At 44.6% G+C, this 20,819-nt stretch overlaps 1 protein-coding gene across 3 annotated transcripts in view; it reads right to left on the minus strand.

The window, feature by feature from the left end:
• Nucleotides 1–6,535: 6,535 nt before the first annotated feature.
• The window catches only part of GALNT10 (polypeptide N-acetylgalactosaminyltransferase 10), a 230,581-nt gene continuing 216,297 nt past the window's right edge, over nt 6,536–20,819 (minus strand). For all 3 annotated transcript variants that reach the window (XM_030826071.1, XM_030826063.1, XM_030826057.1), the window contains 4 exons: nt 17,706–17,927; nt 14,480–14,596; nt 11,542–11,691; nt 6,536–10,704 (listed from right to left, as the gene is read on the minus strand). In XM_030826071.1, coding sequence (XP_030681931.1) covers nt 10,546–10,704; nt 11,542–11,691; nt 14,480–14,596; nt 17,706–17,927 — 648 coding nt within the window. In that variant the 3' untranslated portion in view covers nt 6,536–10,545. The remainder of the gene's footprint in view (nt 10,705–11,541; nt 11,692–14,479; nt 14,597–17,705; nt 17,928–20,819) is intronic.

Below are 20,819 nucleotides of genomic sequence, written 5' to 3' on the forward strand. Positions count from 1 at the left end.
TTGAATTGATTTTTACATGGTCAGAGATAAGGGTCCAGTTTCATTCTTCCGCATATGGCAATCCTGTTTTCTCAGCACCATTTATTGGAAAGGGTGTCCGTTCTGCAGTTTATATTTTTGTTGACTTTGTCAAAGATCAGTTGGCTGTAGATATGTGTATTCAAATCTTTGCTTGGGTTATTCATCTTTTGATTGTTGTATTGCCAGAGACCCCTTTATATATTTTGGATACCAGACCCTTGTCAAATATGATTTGAAAATATTTTCTCATTCTGTGAGTTTTTTTCTGTTTTCTTTTTATTTCTTTTCTTTTCCTTCTTTTTTCTTTTTTTTCAAGGCAGAGCCTCGCTCTGTCACCCAGGCTGGAGTGCGATGGCATGATCTTGGCTCACTGCAAACTCCGCCTCTTGGGTGCAAGTAATTCTCCTGCCTCAGCCTCCCAAGTAGCTGTGATTACAGGCGTGAGCCATCATTCCTGACTAATTTAAGTATTTTTAGTAGAAACGGGGTTTCACCATGTTGGTCAGGATGCTCTCGAATTCCTGACTTGAAGTGATCTGCCCACCTCAGACTCCCAAAGTGCTGGGATTATAGGTGTGAGCCACTGCACCTGGCCTCTTTTCACTTTCTTTCTTTCTTTTTTTTTTTTTTTATTAAAGTTTGAGGGAACATGTGCACAACGTACAGGTTTGTTACATATGTATACACATGCCGTGTTGGTGTGCTGCACCCATTAACTCGTCATTTAACGTTAGGTATATCTCCTAATGCTATCTATCCCTCCCCCCTCCGCCTCACTTTCTTAATCGTGTACGTTGAGGCACAATAGTTTTTAATTAGATTTTAATTTAATTTTAAAATTTAATAATTAATTTTAAAACTTAATTTAAAATTACTAATTAATTTTAAGGCTAGGTGCAGTGGCTCATGCCTGTAATCCCAGCACTTTGGGAGGCTGAGGTGGGTGGATCATGAGGTCAGGGGATCAAGACCATCCTGGCTAACATGGTAAAACCCCGTCTCTACTAAAAGTACAAAAACTAACCGGGCATGGCTGCGCACGCCTGTTGTCCCAGCTACTCGGGAGGCTGAGGCAGGGGAATTGCTTGAACCCGGGAGGTGGAGGCTGCAGTGAGCTGAGATCATGCCACTGCACTGCAGCCTGGGTGACAGAGCAAGACTCTGTCTCAAAAACAAAACAAAAAACCCAACTTAATTTAAAATGTAATAAGTAATTTTAAAATTTAATTTTAAATCAATGAAGTCCAATTTATTTATTCTTTAGTTGATTGTGTTTTTAATATATATTTAGGAAACTATTGTCTAATTTAAGGTCACAAAGATTAACATTTATTCTTTATTCTATAAATTTTTTAGTTTTCACTCTTACATTTAAGTCTTTTATCCATTTTGAGGTAATTTTTGTATGTAGTGTGAGGTAAAGGTACAAATCCATTCTTTTGTATGTGGATACACAATTGTCCTAGTGCCATTTTTTTTTTTTTTTTGAGATGGAGTATCACTCTGTTGCCCAGACTGGAGTGCAGTGGCATGATCTTGGCTCACCACAACCTCCATCTCCCAGGTTCAAGTGATTCTCCTGCCTCAGCATCCCAAGTAGCTGGGAGTACAGGTGCCCGCCACCATGCCTGGCTAATTTTTGTGTTTTTAGTAGAGACAGGGTTTCACCATGTTAGCCAGGCTGGTCTCGAACTCCTGACCTCAGGTGAGCTGCCTGCCTTGGCCTCCCAAAGTGCTGGCGTTACTTACAGGTGTGAGCCACTGCACCTGGTCTTCCCTAGTGCCATTTTTCGAAAAGACTGTTCTCTCTCCATTGAATGGTTTTGATACCATTGTCAAAAAGCAATAGACTATAAATGTATGAGTTCTGGACTGTCAGTTCTATTCCATTGATCTATATGTCTATCCTTATGTGTGTCTGCATTACTGTATCTTTGTAGAAAATTTAGGAATTGAAATGTGTAAGTCCTCCAGCTTTGTTATTCTTTTTCAAGATTTTTTGACTATTCTGGATCATTTATATTTCCATATCAATTCTAGGATCAACTTGTCCATTTCTACAAAAAAAAGCTTTGAAGTTTTTTTTTTGAGATGGAGTTTTGTTCTGTCTCCCAGGATGAAGTGCAGTGGTGTGATCTCAGCTCACTGCAACCTCTGCCTCCTGGGTTCAAGTGATTCTCCTGCCTCAGCCTCCCCAGTAGCTGGGATTACAGGCATGCGCCGCCACGCCCAGCTGATTTTTGTATTTTTAGTAGAGATGGGGTTTCACCATGTTGCCCAGGCTGGTCTTGAACTCCTGACCTCAGGTGAGCCACCCGTCTCGGCCTCCCAAAGTGCTGGAATTACAAGCGTGAGCCCCTGCGCCCAGCTAGCACTGAAAATTTTGATGGAGATTGCATTGAATCTGTAGATCACCTTGGCAAGTACTGTGATCTTAATATTGTTTTCTGATTCATGAGCAGGGAATGTCACTTTCTTAGGTCTTCTTTAATATCCTTCAACAATGTTTTGTAGTTGTCAGTCTTGCACTTATTTGGCTAAATTTATTTCTAAGTATTTTTTTCTCCTCAATTGCTGTTATAAATGAATTTTCCTTTTTGTTTTGTTTTGTGTTTTTGAGACAGGGTCTCACTTTGTCACCCAGGCTGGAGTGCAGTGGTGTGATCTTGACACACTGCAGCCTCAAACTCCTGGGCTCAAGGTATCCTCCCACTTCATCCTCCCTAGTAGCTGAGACTACAGATGTGCACCATCATACCTGGCTAAGTTTTAATTTTTTTTTGTAGAGACAGGGTCTCACGATGTTGTCCATGATTGTTTTGAACTGGGCTCAAGTGATCTACCTGCCTTAGACTCCTAACGTGCTGGGATTACAGGCGCGAGCCACCGCACCCAGCCATAAATGGATTTTCTTAATTTAATTTTTGTTTATTGTCAGTGTGCAGAAATACAACTTATTTTTTCTTGGTCAGTCCAGCTGAAAGTTTGCCCATTTTTGTAGACAACGCTTTTCTTTTCAAGGAACCAACTCTTGGTTTCATTGATTTTTTTTCTATTTGTCTAATCTCTTTAATTGATTTCTGCTCTAATCTTTGTTATTGCCTTCTGTTTGCTTTGGGTTTCATTTGCTCTTCTTTTTCTAGTTTCTTAAGGTGGAAGGTTGGATTATTAACTTAAATTTTTCTTCTTTTTAAGTGTTGGCATTTATAGCCATAAATTTCCCTCTGAGCACTGATTTTTCTACATCCCATAAATTTTGATATGTCATGTTTTTATTTTCGTTTATCTCAAATAATTTTCTAATTTTCCTGGGAATTCTTTTTTGACCCATTGGTCATTAAGAGTGTTTGTTTAATTTCCATATATTTTGAATTTCCCCAAATTTTCCATTACTGATTTCTAATTACATTCTGTTGTAGCTGAAGAACCTATTTTATGTTATTTCAGTCTTTTACAATTTATTGAGTCTTGTTTTATTACCTGACATATAATCTATCCTGGAGAATGTTTGATGTGCACTTGAACTCTGTTGTTGCTCTGTTCCTTTCCTCCTTTTTGTGTTGTTATGGTATTCTGCTGTTGATGGGTGGAGTGTTCTATAGATGTTAGTTCTAGTTGGTTTACAGTATTGTTTAAGTTTTATATTTCCTTATTGATCTCATGTCTACTTGTTCTATTCATTATTATAAGTGGGATACTGTAGTCTGCAGCTATTCTTGTCAAAGAATTATTTCTTCTTTCAATTCCATCAGTTTTTGCTTCATGTGTTTTGGGGGCTCTGTTAGTAGGTGCACATATATTTTTTGTTGTTATATCTTCTATCTTCTTCTTGACCTTTTATCATTATAAAATGTCCTTCTTTACCTATAGCAAAAATTTTTGTCTTAAAGTCTGTTCTGCCTGCCATTATAACCACTGCAGCTCTTTGTTAGTTACTGTTTGTGTGGAATATCTTTTTCCACACAATCTTTTAAATCTTTTACATTTTCAATTTATTTGTGTCTTTATATCTAAAGTGTGTGTCTTGTAGACAGCTTATAGTTGGGCCATGTTTGAATCCATTCTGTCATTCTATGCCTTTTTATAAGGAGAGTTGAATCCATTTACATTTAGTGTAATTACCAGTAAGGAAGGACTTACTTCTGCCATTTTGCTATTTGTTTTTTATGTCTTATATCTTTTTTGTTCAGTTCCTCCATTACTACTTTCTTTTGTGTTATTTTCTAGTGTACCATTTTGATTCCCTTCTCTTTTTAAAAACTATGTATTTTTGAGTTATTTTCTTAGTTGTTGCCTTGGGGGTTAAAATTAACATCTTAATTAAAAAAATTCTGATTCAGGTTATAGTATATGGCAACTTTGCTCTTATATAGCTCTGTCCCTTTCCTCCTCCTCTTTCTTGTTAGTTATTGACATATAAATTACATCCTTGCACATTGTGTGCCCATCAATAGATTTATAATTATTTAATTATGCAGTTTGCTTTTAAATCAGCTAGGAGAAAAAATGAGTTACAGAAAAAACTCCTATCTGTACTGTCTTCTATATTTACCTATATAGTTATTTTGACTAGTGCTTTTTATTTCTTTATGTGAATTTGAGTTACTGGGTTTACCCAATGGGAGGCAGTGAGTGGCAGATGACTGGAAGGTAGAAAAGGAGGAAGGACAGGGTATGTATTCCTCCCATCTCCTCTTGTTTTGGCAGTAGCTGCAATTTACTACCTGCAGCTGCAGATCCCATTGGGAAGCCCCTGTTCCTGGCTACAGCCTTCTCTGCATTCTAGTAACACCACTGCTTCTTGCCTTTTCAGGCTTATGAGTAGTAACAGCTTCCCATTTCTGCTAGTCCTTAGGTGCTTCACCATCCTTTGTTGTTTCCTTAATCTCACCCATATGTCTGCAATAGTTCCTTCATTAAACTCTCTTCTGTTACTCCAGGAGTGGGCTATATCATGACAAGATCTTAGCTGATTCAGCATGCTCCATGACCTTCTTGCTAAGGTCAAGTTCTTATACTCTCACATGTACTTCTCCTTTGCAGAGCTTACCACAGTGCCTAACTATACACTTATTTTAATGATCATTTGTTCAATGTCTATTTTTCTAACTAGATTATAAGTGCCTTGCACAATCTTTTAATTTCTAGCAGAGTGCCCGGTATATAGTAGGCACTTGATACATTTTTACTGAATGATAGCTAATATTTTTCTCTTACCTATTTCATGGAATTCTTCTGAGAGTCTGGGGGGTACAACAGGTATAAAAGGCTTTAAAAATGGAATCTCTCCCCATGTCTACAAAGCTGTAAGGTGTTATTGTGTGAGGATAACATGAGCGTGGGCATACTGAAAACCTGGATGGACTTGTCAGTCACCACCATGTCATCTTGGGTCACAATTTCCCCTTTCTGTTATTCAGCCTTTGTCAAGCCATGGTCCATAGCACCCTCTGGTGGTCCCTGAGTGACAGCATGAGGGGGCAGCTTCCAGCTTCTGTTCATTGTCACCTGTAGCCCCCAACCAAGACTCAATCGTAGGACCACAGGTGGAGCTGGAAGCATCATCCAAAAACTTGTCATTTTACTGTGGAAAACAGGCTTAGTTGGAAGCAGCATTTGCACAAGATCTCACTGAGTTTTTTTTGCAGAGCTGGGCCAGACAGTGCTCTTCCTACCATATCTAATATCCGATAGCGTCAAAATGTTTTGGTAAGCAAGTACTCGTGCCTGATGGGTGAGCATCAGAAATGAGTTATAGCTGGGTGTGGTGGCTCATGCCTGTAATTTCAGTACTTTGGGAGGCCAAGGCAGGAGGACTGTTTGAGTCCAGGAGTTCAAGAATAATCTGGGTAACATAGCAAGACTCCATCTCTACAAAAAATAAAAAAAAATTAGATGGGCATGGTGGTATGTGTCTGTGGTACCAGCTACTAGGGAGGCTGAAGTGGGAGGATCACTTGAGCCCACGAGTTGAAGACTGCAGTAAACTATGAGTGCCACTGCACTCCAGCCTGGGTGACAGAGGGAGACCCCATCAAAAAAAAAAAAGTTATGCTTATTTCATATTGTCACTGCCCTCCTGAGATCCTCCACTCCTGGGTGTGACCCTTTGTGGGCTGCCCCACGTAACTCTTCAAGCTCACCTCCTTCTGCTCCTCCAACACAGAAACTTCTACTTACCTTAGGGCCTTTGCACTAACTGTTCCCTCTGCCTGGAACTCTGTTCCCTGAAATCATCTTGGTTCACCCCCCTTCATGTCTTTCAGCTCTCACCATTCTAGCTAACGTTGAGCCCCACCCCAGTCTCTAATATATCATTGCTTTATACCCTTCATAGCCCTATTTGCATCTGAAATCATCTTAGTTGTTTTAGATCTGCCTTCCACTCTAGAATGATGGCTGTTGGGAATGAGTTTTTCGTACCCAGCAGAGTGCCTGAGTCCGAAGTGGGTGGTCTACGTGAAGAATGATGGAAAGAAGAATGACACATGAGAAGGAAGAAGGCAGAGACCACTTTAGAGAAAGTCTGGAGGTTTACTCAACAACGTTCACAATCACAATTGTACATGGTAAATCAGTCTTTCACAAAGGCTCATTTTTCCAGGCAGGAGGAGAGGCTGGTGGTCTTGAGCTTTTGGCCTGGAATTCCAGTCTGAATTTCCAAATACTCCCTGCCTGCAACCCCTTTGGGATCCTAGTCTTCAAGCCAATAACAGAGCAGGAGTCTGACTCTGTTCTGTTGCCTGGCACGGCTGAATCAAAGCCATTCTGGAAGCAGATGTTAAGATGAACTTGTCACTTGGTATGTAGGTCCGACTGCCATCCCAGAGGTGGCAGTGGGCCTTGGCTCAAGATCAAGTTTGAACTAAAATATTACTTGGATTTTTCACAAAGCATGTCTGTTGAAAGCAATAAAGAATTCCAGAACAGAACTGCACTTCTTGTCCCTCTCTCACACTTACAAAACTTCAGAAAACATTAAAAATGCATTACCTCCTAGGAATTATAAAAGATCACCCAACTGTACAAACTAGATCTCGCTGAAGCAGAGAATCTGATTCCTCAGTTACTACTGTAAAGTGCTTTGCCACTCTTGTTGAGACTGCAGAGACTAGGAAGATGGAGATGCACAGAAAGACATAAGGAGCTGTTTTCTAAGACATCACCTATTTCTTAAGGAAAAAAAGAAATTCAACTGGTGGGAAGTTTGAAAAGTGAATGTCATGTAGACTTTGGAAATCCATTTGCTACATCTTTAGCAGAAACTGCTCTTTCTCTCCTGGACCGAATGTCACATCCTCTCGTCAGATTCCTCCTGTGGATGTACCCCGTTCTGCCTGAGCGATTTTTTCCTAAAGGGAAGAATCAATAGTTTCTGACTGTTTTAAAAGCTGAAAGCTCCAACTGGAGGCAGAAGATGGGATGGCTTTTCACACACGTGCCTGCAAGTTTAGCCACCTCCAAAGGCCTTGTTCTTAAAGCAGCAGTGCTGTTTGCATTATGAAATGTTTCTGGAGTTCCCCTTTGGAAAGGCTGCTGGTGGGCCACATGGTTACGATACTTTCAAGTCACACCCTACTTTGTGACCTTATCCTCAGAGTAAAGGCTTTAGAGGAAAAGGGACCCCACAGTCTCACCCATTACCTGGCTGTCAGCATCTCTATATGCTCCTGCCTGAGTTTTATGGAGTACCAGCTGGGGATGTGAGCGGAAACCTGAATCCTTGAGACAGGCGGTTTTCAAAAAGGAAGCCATAACAATGAGTGGCTTAGTATTGGCAATTGATCAGTTGGTCCATGAAATGGAGTCAGTCAAGTTCTGTCCTTCCTTCCCCTCCCACATACTTTGTCAAGTCCCAAGACCTACTGATGTGGGCTCAGCAATGACAAATGCTGGAGTGCTCAGAGGACACACTCATCCCTTTTCAGGGTGTGAACCCAGACTGGAAAGGAGAACCAAAGGATGGGAAAGGCAGGCCCAGGACAGCTTGCTGCTGCTCCTGCTTTCAAAGGAATCCTGGTCATGCCAGGAACACTGCCGCCCACTTGGGGCAGGACTATGTGGAAGTCTAGCTAGTGCTTGGCACCCCTTAACCCAATGGTGAGAAACAGGACAAACATGCTGGGGGTTCAGAGGGTGGACCGCAGGGATGGCCCCCAAACAGGTCCCAGTGAGGTAATGCAAGGCCTCCTCTCAGGGGCCAATGAGGCCTTCTAGGCCACAGACTAAACGCACTGCCCAGCCTTTAGTTTGGAGTGTGACTTGCACTGACTGGAATAAATCTGGCTTCTCACCCTTGGGGGACATCGCAGTCTCAGATCTTGTTCCAGGCTCAACATCTCCTGCTTGAAATTAGACATTAAGAAACACACACTCATCCAGTAGGAACTGCACACACCACCAAAAATGTTCCCCTCCCCACAACCCTGCCCCTTTATGTTTGTCTAGCAAGGCACTAGGAAATGGTTCAAGTTTAGGGATTTGCTCTATATTTGCATTTTTCTTTTTAAAAGGCACAGTTTTTATTTTAATGACGCTGCATTGCTCTTTGATGATGAATCTCAATTCAACTCCTCAAACTGCCAACACTCTTGTTATCCTAGATTCTAGAAGGGGCCTCATCTTTTGACTTCTTTCTATAGGGGGCCACTTCCAAAGCTACAGCACTCATTTGGAAAAGGACACTGGGATCAACACGTAAGCGTTGTAAGCACAGGGGCTGCCTCTCTTGCAGACAGGTGGCCAAAGCAGGGCTTGTGCTGGGCCAGAAGTGGAAGTAATTCCTCATCAGCTACACATTCAGTCTGACTGGTGGATGATTGGGAGTGTTTGTCCCTCCCTCCCCCAATAATTGATGGCCTTGAGATCCGCCAGCATCTCAAAGGCAGATTCGTGGCTCTGTTCCCAGACTTAGGTCTCAGTTATTTAATTGGTAAATGACACAATCAAGAGACTCAACGCTAATTGGAATGCTGATTTCAAGTATTTCCTGGGCTAGCTGGTGGAAGCCATAGATTGTGGATGTGATTTCCATTTCTGAATCAGTGGGTGGCAGGTTGGTTACAGAAATGCTTCCTATTAGTCTGGAGGCCCTCTAGGAGTCTGACATGTAATTAACAAAGCAAAAAGTAAACACGAAGGGCTGGCATGGAGCTGGGTGTATATCTGGCTGTGGGACATCGGGTTCTTTTCTCCACTGCAAATGAGACTACAGTTGTGATGATGGTGGGAGGTTCCAGGGGTGCAGGCCTTCACCGAGGACCATGCTGTACCACAGCCTCTGCTGAGCTGAGGGACACATGTCCCCCTGCTTCCACAACACCACCAACTTTGGATTTCACAGATTGTCTCTAGGCTGGGGGCTGCCTTGACTGTATTACACCTGGCTGGCTCCTTTAATCACAGCATTCTAGAAATCCATATTGGATGTGGAATACCAGAATCCTATGTAGCATCCTAGTTTGCAATCCAATTATAGAGTTCTTTAAAAATTCTGGAGTTCTATATGAGAACTAGAACCATGATGAGGTCAGAGGCAGGCACTTTGCCCACAGTTGATCCTGGAGGCCTCCAGACTGTATGAGGTGAGCACCTCGCAGCACCTCTGTTCCTCTTTTGAGGCCAGTAATTGCCTGGGGAAGAGAGACAGGGAAATGGAAGCATGGATCAGAGCAAATCAGCCAGCATTTCTAGTTGGAGGTCTACTTGGCCTTTTCTGTGGGCTCAGGGCCATCTGAAACACTGCCCTGTAAAGCTGGTGACTGGGCTGTCCTTGTGCCTGGAGAGTGCTAAAATTGACATTTCAAATACCCAGAGAGCAGGGGGAGATATCCCACATGTCCATAGGTGCAAAGAAATGTCTGGGGGGTCCCTCTTCTGACTCCTCACCTGGCAGCTGATCAGCATTCAGTACTGAACACTCTCAGGGCCCCAAGTATGGCCTTTGACCAGACTAAATTACCTGGGGTTGTGACAGAGAACAGAAGCTGGGCAGTAATTGCAATGTTCCCCCCAGGACGGCAGAAACTAAAAAGCCCCAAGAGGACTTCTTTCTCTTCTGCTGCAGATGAGTGGCATCGATACTAAAAGCTGCCCCGAACAGGCAAATTTTACCTTTCTTTCTAAAGCACCATCATGTAGGAGGGCCATCTGAGGGCTGGGCAACCCTGCAGGACTCACTTTTGGGTGGCCTAGGCTACCTTGGTATTCTCCCACATAATGTTCAAGGGGACATAGTGACAAAGTTGAAAAGGCTCTGTTGCTTTTCTGTGATGTCAGCAGGGATTAAAGCAGGCTCTGCTCCCTGTGGGGCTTCTTGTGGGATATGCTCTTCACCCTACCCCCACAACTCAGGGGCTCAAGGACCAGGCAGACCCCAGCCCCTGAATCAAGAGCCCTCTTCACCCTGAACCATTTGGCCAGCACCTTTTACACCTAGTGCCCACAGGGGCCCTGCCTCCCTTGAAAGAGGAAGGCTGCAGTGAGTGCCAGACCCTGGGGGGCCTGCCAAGGGGACATGAGGGCTCAGTTCCTATTGAATTTTTCCAAGACTGTTGAGTTGGTGTGTTCAAACAGCCACTGCTGGGTGAGAGAGGATGGGTTGCAGGTGTTCATGAAGATCCTATGGTCACTTTCACTGCAGTCCATGCAGCTGCCACTGACAGGGTGGTACAGGGTCTTGTCCTACAAAACATGGAGATAATAAGCCAGACAGCACTGGAGACATGTGGCCAGTCAAACCACAGCAACAATACCAGCAATGAGAAAGTGAGGAAGTGACTGACTAGCTGTTCATGCACCTGCTGGTTTTCCTCCTGAGCACACAAGCTGCATGCTGCCCAGCCTCCCTTGCAGCTGGTATTGCCATGGGACAGGGTTCTGCCCACTGGGATGTGGCCAGAAGTGATGCATGCTGCTTCCAGGCCTGGGACCTAGACACTGCCCACGTCCTGTCAAACCTCACTGGTCCTTATGGGGTGTGTGCATGTGTGTGTGTGCTTTTCTTTTATCTTTTTTTTTTTTTTTTGAGTCAGGTTCTCACTCTGTCACCCAGGCACAATCTTGGCTCACTGCAACCTCTGCCTCCCAGGTTCAAGTGATTCTCCTGCCTCAGCCTCCCGAGTAGCTGGGAGTACAGGCATGAGCCACCATGCCTACCTGATTTTTGTATTTTTAGTAGAGACGGGGTTTCACCACGTTGGCCAGGCCAGTCTCAAACTCCTGACCTCAGGTGATCCACCCACCTTGGCCTCCCAAAGTGCTGGGATTACAGGCATGAGCCACTGCGCCTGGCTGCACTTTTCTTTTTAAATGGAATCAGTTGGCCAACATTTAAGACTTGAGGATTTCACAGTGAAGTCTAGATTTCTGACTACTCTTGAATGACTACAAAATCCGGCATGGTAGGTTTGTGGCACAAATGAATAAGTGGATGGGCTCTGTTGAAAGAAGGGGTGAAGCACTATATCGCCTTAAAAAAAAATCAAGCAGGTGCCCTGCTCCCCCCACATCCCGTCTTACTTTGCGGTATTTCCACAGCTGGTTGCCCTTCATGCTGTGGCAGTCATAGAGCGTGACAGGGCTGGTGTGGGAGATGGCATCAAAGCAGAACTTCTTGGTATGCTGGGGGTCTCCAGGCCGGATGTCCTCTCTCCAGGTGAAGGTGAATACCTGTGCACAGGGGCATCATAAATAGGCACAGCAAAGCCAAAGACTTTCTTTTTTTCTCCATTTTTTTAAATTATGGAAAAATTTAAACTCAGAGGTCCAAAAAATAATATATTAACTATGCCTCCTGTTCTAACCACCTAGCTTTAAAAGTTACTAATTTGGCTGGGTGCGGTGGCTCACCCAGCAGTTTGGGAGGCCAAGGAGGGTGGATCGCTTTGAGGCCAGGAGCTTGAGACCAGGCTGGCTAATGTGGTGAAGCCCCATCTCTACTAAAAATACAAAAATTAGCCGGATGTGGTGGCGTATGCCTGTAATTCCACCTACTCGGGAGGCTGAGGCATGAGAATCACTTGAGCCCGGGAGGCAGACGTTGCAGTGAGTCGAGATTGCACTACTGCACTCCAGCATGGGGGACAGAGTGAGACTCTTGTCTCAAAAAAAATAAATTACCAACTCAAGGCCAATGTTGTTGCAGCTCTACTTCCACCCCTATCCTTACCCTCACAGTATTTTGAAGCAAATCTCAGCTATCATATCATGTCAGGTATAAACACTTCAGTAAATGCCACTATAACATCTAAAAGTAGTTACTACAAAGTCCAAAATGTCATCAAATATCCACAGTTCAAGTGTTCTTAGGATTCTTTTTTTTTTTTTTTTTTTTTGAGAAGGAGTTTCGCTGTTGTCGTCCATGCTGGAGTGCAATGGTGCAGTCTTGGCTCACTGCAACCTCCACCTCCTGGGTTCAACCAATTCTCCTGCCTCAGCTTCCCAAGTAGCTGGGATTACAGGTGTGCACCACCACACCTGGCTAATTTTGTATTTTTAGTAGAGAAGGAGTTTCACCACGTTGGTCAGGCTGGTCTTGAACTCCTAACCTCAGGTGATCTGCCAACCTCGGCCTCCCAAAGTGCTGGGATTACAGGCGTGAGCCACTGAGCCCGCTCAGGATTCTTACCAATTTCTTTTCACAGTTAGTCTGTTTGAGTCACGATCCATTTGGTTGATAACCTTTGTTTCTTTTCAGTAGTTTTACTGAATAATAACTGGCATACAATAAACTGCACACATTTAAAGTGTACAATTTGATACATCTTGACATATGTTTACACCGAGAAACCATCATCATAATCAAGGTAATGAACATACCATCACCCCGCAAAAGTGTCCTCATGCTCCTCTGTAATCTCCTCCTCCTGTCCCCACCAACCCCCATGTCCTTAGGGCAGCCACTGATCTGCTTTCTGTTTCTAGAGATTAGTTTGCAATTTCTAGAATTTTCTATAAAGGAATCATACAGTATGTATTCTCTTTTGTCTCATTTCTTTCACTCAACATAATTTTGTTGAGAATCGTCTATGTCCTAACAGCATTTGTCAATAATTCATTGCTTGTTATTGCTGAGTTTGCACTCCAGTTCCTTGTCATGGGACATCTTGGTGGTTTCCAGTTTTTGGCTATTACAAATAAAGCTGCTATGAACATTTGTGTACAAGTCTTTGTATGGACATACGTTTTCTTTCTCTTGGATAAATACCTAGGAGTGGAATGACTGGTTCAATGGTCAACTTTCTAAGAAACTGCCAGTTTCCCAAAGTGGCTGTGCCATTTACACTCCCACCAGCAGCATACAGGTCCAGTTCATCCACATCTTTGCCAATCTTCAGTGTGGTCAGTCTTTTTAATAGGTGTGTGCTGGAATTTCCTTGTAATTGCAATTTCTATTTCTCTATTAACTAATGAAATTCAGCATTTTTAATATGTTTGTTTGCCATTCATATACTTTTTTTGGTAAAGTGTCTGCCCACTTTAAAATTTAAAAAAATTATTGACTTTTGAGAGTTTGAGAGGATACAAGTTCTTTCATTTATATATTGTAGATACAAGTCCCTTATCAGATATATGCTTTACAAACATTTTCTTCCCATCTGTGGCTTGCTTTTTATTCATTTTGAATTAGTCCAATTTTTCATTTTTTTCTTTTATGGATTGTGTTTTTGTTGTTGTACCTAAAAAATAATTGTTTAACCCAATGTCACTCCACCCAGGCTGCAGTGCATGGCACAATCACTGTAACCTCGAACACCTGGCTTCAAGCAAGCCTCCCCCTAAGCTTCCCACACTGCTGGGATTGCAGGCATGAGTCCACTGTTGTCTGAGCAGTGGCTCTTCCTGCAGGCTGGCTTACCCTCTGCATCCCACCCATTCTGCAGGTGAGGCTGACCATGCCCCTAGGCTCCAAGAGTCAAGGTAATGAACATACCCATCACCTCTCAAAAGTGATGGCTCTGTCCTCATCAATATGAGGACTTCCTCACCTTCTGCATAATCAGCTCAGGGACACAATTCATGGGAGCCCCAGGGCTTTTCCAGAACTCTTGGAAGGGGCATGCCTATCCATGGGGCTGCTGATGGCCACATCTGCTACTATATAGGAAGAGCCAGGTTGAGAATGAGGCCCGCAGAGAGGGAAGCACTCTCTTGAGCGATCCAGCAACATAATCAAGGCTTTTCAGGGACATGAGACAATAACACACTTTTTGTTGAAGGCCATTTGGGCAGAGTGTCCATCATTTGTAACCAAAATGGTCCAGACTGATGGTTTTATTGCAATGTGAAGGAATCCCCTTTCCACAGTGTTCAGGAAGATCTTAAAACTCATCCCTGGGGCTGACTCTTGTCATTTATCACTGACCCATGCCTCTCCCTCCCAGCTGGCCGTGTCAGCACCCCAGGCTGCAGATGTTTCAGAGAACCTGGCTGCCAGTCCCTGAGGGGCAGCCCTTACCTGCATGTTGTTCCAGGCAGCCTCCCCGCGGCCCCGGACGCAGCCCTCTAGCCTTAGTGGGGAGCCCAAGGCCCCGTGCTTTGTGTCTGCGCACAGCCCTGTGCCCACATTTCGGATCTGAAAGGGAAAGAGGGAAGAAGTGGACCACTGAGGTGCCTTAAGGTACCCACCGGGTCCCTGCCAGGTGAAAGGGGAAACCAAGGGGGAGACATTAGCTGGATTAAGCTTCAAGTCGTCTTGATAAAGCTTGCCCTGGGCTGTCGGAGGTACCTTGAGCCTCTCAATAAAGGAAGACTCAGTCCACAGAGTGTAATCCTCAAAGCACTGCTGTGTTTAGAGCATGCAGAGTCCTGGGTTGGTGGTGGGGGAGTGGAGGTGAGCAGTTGGTAAAGGACTCCCTGGCCCCACTCCTGGAGAAATTGAACCGACAGGTCCAGGAACCAGATTTTACCCCCATTCCAGGTGACCCAGGTGCAGGTGGTCCAGGGACCATACCTTGAAAGCTCCTAGAAAAGGACATGAAACCTTTGCTGTATGTCATGGACTGTCTCTGTTCCTTAGGGCAGGTGAATGGCAAGAGGTGGCAGGAGGCCCCCTCACCCCCTGCTGAGATCCGAAGAACAATAGTTGCCTCTTACCCTTCAACCATGAAGACGGGTGTGGTGGGAAGAGCACTGGGCTAGGAGTCTGAAGCCCTAGGCTGCTCCCTTGCTTAGCCAACAAATACTCATTGGGCACTTACTGTGGGCAGGCTGTTGTGCTAGGTGCATAGTGTCACATCATATAGTTCTGACCTTACAGATATTGATCCTACTTTGTCTGAGGGGTAGGGGGCTGTGGTGGCTATGAAAATGCACCACCCAATTTCCTGTTGCATAGAGTCTCATTGCACTCAGATCCTGTATTCTGAATCCACCACTGTGTCCACCCATGGATGGATCCCAGCCAATGAGTGAGGCAGACCCACTCTTGTGAGATGCTGAACTCCTCTGGCTGGTGATTTGGCTTGGGGACTCTTCATTAACCTGGCCAAAGCTACCTTACAGCTTTACTGCAGTCTGGACTCTTCCTACCCCGGCTCTCCTTCCTTCCCTCGCCCCTTCTCAGAGGTAAGACCAGTGTCGTGGTCTCGTGGCTCTCCTAGTCTCCCCAGGAGTCTTCATTTTTCCTCTCAAGTGTTTTAACCATAAATCTCTTGTGTGTCTAATCCCACTGTGGCATCTGCTTCTTGGAGGACTTGAACTAACACAAGTGAGGAAGCCAACAAACTGGCAAAGAGCCAAAGAGCCTCATGAGGGAATTCCACACAGCAGTGCTCCTGCAAACTGGTGGTGATGCTGGGGTAGGCTAGCCAGGCAGCTGAGCCAGGCAAGGGCTCTGTGATTTGCTGTGTGAATTTGAGCAAATCACACCTGGTGTTCCTGCCAACCCCCCATGCCTCTCGCCTTCCTCTGATAACACCACCCTGACTTTCCATGGGGCTACTGCTCCTCACGCACCCTGTGGCCAGCTGTAGCATCCATCCTACCCTTGCTTTCCGTCTTCCCCGATGGCCCCAGTGATGGGTACAGGATCAAGAATAAGACTGGATTCTTGTACCTTTACTGGTATACTGGGAAAGAGGTGTATACTTTCTGCTGGGTTGGCCAAGCAGTAGGGGTTGCTCAGCTTGAAGCTTCTGGAAGCCCTTTTGATACCTTCAGCATGAGGCCAACACAAAAGGAACATGAGTTCAGCAGGAGAAAAAGAGACTGACATCATTTGAGGCCCTGGATCCAGGTTGTCTTAAGCCATAGCTACCCCAGGCTCCTATGTGAGTCAACCACAATATATTCCCCACATCTTTTTACTTTAAATTGGTCTTCTGAAAGAGCCCCAACTCTTATGCTCCCCTTTTCCAAGCTTCAACCTATCCATCTATGAATGGGTAGGTCCTCTTAGCTCGGAGACCCAGGATCCCATGATGGCAAGCTCATCTGCTCGCAAAGGCTGGTCTGCTCGGCCAGCATGGGCCTCATGGGCTGCACCATGTGCAGTTCACAGGGCCCCATGCTCAGGAGGGTCTGGCTTGACTTAAAGCTCTGCTGCCGCTGTCTTGAAATTCTGAACAATTTTATCTTTGAACTGTTTTGTAAGTGAAATCTGATGGAACAGTGGAGCGTGTGCATGAACAGGGAAGCATGCTGTTCCTCTCTGCCCTGTCTGCATGCAGCATGTGCGAAGACACTGAGTAAATAAGGGCGCTGGGGGTCCCAGAGGCCCTGCTTTCCCTTCAAACCGGAACTCCCTCTGGGTGCGCTAAGAAGGGCAATGGCATCCTAAGAAGCAGGAATGACCAACAAGTCCTGTCATGTTCTTTCTTACTTGTGTTACTGCCCCGTGTTAGCCAAGAACTTATGAAGGAAAGGGAAAGATAGGGCAACCCTTAGTTCCTTTTCTTTGTCGAGGCAGGATCTTGCTCTGTCACCAGGCTGGAGTGCAGTGGCACGAGCACAGCTCACTAGAACCTCGACCTCCTAGGCTCAAGCAGTTCTCCTGCCTCAGCCTCCCAAGCTGCTGCAACTACAGGCACATACCATCACACCTGGCTAATTTTTTTTTTTTTTTGGTAGAGACAGGGTCGTCCTGTGTTTCCCACAGGAAAATGTTTTCAAACTCCTGAGCTCAAGTCATCCTCCTGCTTCGGCCTCCTAAAGTGCTAGGATTACAGGCCTGAGCCACCGTGCCTGGCTCCTTAGTTCCTTTGCCTTCCAGCCCTTTCTTACTCATCAGTAAATGGAAGGTAGAGAGTGTTGGAAGAATATGCACATTATCAGGAAGTGAAGTAAAAACAAGCTGAGTTTGTTGTGTGCCATGTTTACACTGTTCTGGTGAGAAATACTTATGCATGCAGCAGGTGGGAAATACAGATCATGTCATTTCACCCATTCTGAACATGAGTTACATGCTGTTAATTTGCATTTTAAATTGTCACTGCATAATATAAAGATGAAAGGTAAAATTCATGCTAATAACTTACAGTTTTAATTTTTCTACACTGAGAACACTAACTAGCAAGTAAAAATACACCATGACAAGGCTAGAGAGAGACCAGGAAAGAAAGGAAACAATTATATATTCACGCCTTTCCTCCCTGCACTTACTTTCTACCTTTTGAACATGGGATCTGCATTTGCATTTTGCACGCCCATTAAATTATGGAGCCAGCCCTGCCCTCCAGACTCACCTCCCCCCAAGCTGCAGCTGGGGGCTCCACGGGTGGGTAGAATTTGGGCAGGTCCCAGGCTATCTTCGTCATAAACCACTTGAAACTCTTGCAGTTAAGGGAGCTACGGAGCTTTTTCTGGACAGCGACATCCCCAGCGGAGAGGTGGCGGTATTCAGGCCGGCGCTGGTAAATGTACTCTGCGTACTCGTCCATCCACACTTCAGCCACCCGCTTAAGGTTCTATGGGGCAAGAAGCAGTGGAGGGGTCAGTCTTTCCAAGAAGCCAAAGCCAGGCAGTGGGGTGCAAAGGGTCCTGGCAGGTCGAGGTCAACCTTTCTTATTTTATGTTGCATCAAAAATACCAGCCCCACAGTGAGTTTAGGCCTTCTGTGTTTCTATTTATCATCATACATGTTTTAAGGGCTTCACAGCTTATAGTTGGCCCATAGGCTGCTGTTGTTTTGCCTGCCCATCTTCCATCCCCTCTTCTTCTAGCGATGCCCCCACTGATTTTCCTCTGGGCAGCCACCCTGTCTCCCTGTCAGCTAATGTGGCAGGAGGAAAGGCATGGACCCAACCTGGCTAATGTGAATACAGGTGCCCCTGGTGCAGGGGCTGGTCAAACAGCAGACCCATTTCCTAAGCCCCACCAATCACAACCAACAGGCATCAGCCTTGGGATTTTTGCAGTAATTATTGGAAGAATCACTCTGTTTCTGCTTGGACTGCAGGGTAAGACAGGATGCCAGCCAGAGCTGCTGGGTCATATGGCTTCCAAGGAGAGACAAGGAGAGCCTGTCCAAGGATGAAATCAACCTAGAATGAAGCAGAGCGGAGGGCTGGATCCAGGAATGCATTCCGTCTTTTAACATCAGAATCCAGCCATGTCTGAAGCTAGAGCTACCTCAGACTTTCCAGTTACAGGAGCCTGTATATTCTTTCTTCGCTAAGCCAATTTGATTTGGCTTTTTGTCATTTTCAACTGAGAGTTTTGACCAAGTTATGTGATAAAGGCAAGTTATAATTTGAAACCAAAAGGTGTAATTCCATCAGCAGCTGGAATTTCTAATAATCCTTTGAGTTACAAAGGTTGCTGCTACTTTCATCATGAAGTACAAAGATAATCAATTTTAAAAAATGACAGCCACATGATTGGCAAGCAGAGGCAGCAGGTGAGGAAAGTGTTTTTAAGTAGACTTGGGGACAGAGGAAGAGGGAATTCTTATGTATGTGATGAAAATTCCTGATTCCATCTGCAGTGTAGACCCCACCGAGTGAGAACTTCTGATATGTGATAATCTGAAAGCAAAACTTCAGGGTTCAGGGGAAATTCTCTGCTCCAAAACATCTTTCTTCAACCCTTGGCTGTTGTCCCGCCACCCCAATTTTAACTCTTCAGCTTTACCTCCTTCGTAAGTTTTTTCCCTATTGCAATCTAAAATTTCCTCTGAAAGGTAAAGGGGAGTTAGCACTTTAAGCTGTTCCAGTCATTTGCACCTCAGTGTGAAGGACTGCTCTAGGAGCAGAAGGTCAGGCAGGGGTCCCAAATGTTTAAACGTTTTCTATAAAGAGCCAGATAGTAAATACTTAGGCTTTGCAGACCATATGGTCTCACCTCTGATGTAGCTATAAAGCAGCCATAGACACCATATAAATGGTGTGGCTGGGTTCCAATAAAACTTACGGATACTGAAATTTGATTTTCATGTATCACAAAATATTCTTCTTCTTTTGATTCCCGTTCCCTCCAATGATTTAAAAATGTAAAAACCATTCTTAGCTCACAGGCCATACAAAAACAGGTTGCTGACTCTTGAGTAATGGAGAAGGAAACCAGCATGAGGGAGGCCCCCGCACTGGAGACAGAATTCACCAGTTCCCCCATTTTGCTGGCTCTGAGTTGGGGACCAGGAAACAGCTGAATTTCCTTGTTGCTACCTAGTTCTTCCTGAGTGCTGAAGAGTCCACAGTGGGTTAGAAAACAGCTCAGGAACTGTGTTTACCCCCACCAGGCCCCTGCACAGAAAAGGCTGTGTTTAATTTAAAACTGTGCTAGAGGAAGTTGAAGGCCTAACAGAGACTGTATACATGAACACTCTAAAACACAATATTTCCTCTGCTTTTTCCAGTATGTCCACCAGGCTCTTTTGGCTCACTGTCTAACCTGCTCGAGTCACAGAGGTAATGAGGAACTGCTGTAGTTTCACTCCAACTGAAAGCAAGTCCGGCCACTCTGACCATGGTCAGACTGGTTAAGAATGATACTGAAATTTACCAGTGTCATTCTTAAAGGATTGAATAACATCATATTTTAATTCTAATTCTAATTACCATTTTAATTAATATTGCATAATTGTATCTTCCAGACATAGGCTTGAAAAGCTCTTTCTCCCAGATTTTGAACATTTTTTGCTACAGTTCACTGTTTGCACCAAAGGAAATGACTTTACATTTATTTCTCTCACATCTCCCCTTGTTAGAGACATAAAAAGGACCTTGGGATTTTAGCGGGCTTTGGGATCCTCATACCTCTACTCTCAACACCTTCCTACTTCCGAGTCCCAGTCCCGTCTGAGGCCCAACTGTATTTCTTGTGCTTGGATTACAGAGATTTGCCTGGATCCTTGGAGTAAGTCTCCATTTTTGTTTCACCAAGTTTGAGTAGTTTCTGTTATTGCCTTCCCTAAGATCCTTTTTCCAGAGGCAAAGATAAGAAAGATTTCAGCAAGTTTAGTAAACAATGTAAGACTGGCTACTTGTTCCTGAGGCAGGCAAGCTGGTGGACAGCTCATCCTTCTTGAACTGCTTCTACCTCAAGGCTGTCTGGCTGTTTGTCCTTCCGGAGTCCGTACAATCTCAGTTTCTCTCTCTGGCTTTCTCAGAGCTATTAGGACAACTCTCAAATCTATCAAAATGATCATCTAGGGGACAATGCTCTAGAAGGCTTAGGATGTGGTTGTTAAAACATTGAGCACTTTTTTTTCCCCCCAAGATGGAGTCTTGCTCTATCGCTCAGGCTGGAGTACAGTGGCACGGTCTCAGCTCACTGCAACTTCCACTTCCCAGGTTCAAGTGATTCTCCTGCCTCAGCCTCCCTAGTAGCTGGGATTATAGGCGCACACCACCACGCCT

The sequence above is a fragment of the Nomascus leucogenys genome, chromosome 2 (assembly GCF_006542625.1).
Source record: "Nomascus leucogenys isolate Asia chromosome 2, Asia_NLE_v1, whole genome shotgun sequence".
Taxonomy (NCBI): domain Eukaryota; kingdom Metazoa; phylum Chordata; class Mammalia; order Primates; family Hylobatidae; genus Nomascus; species Nomascus leucogenys.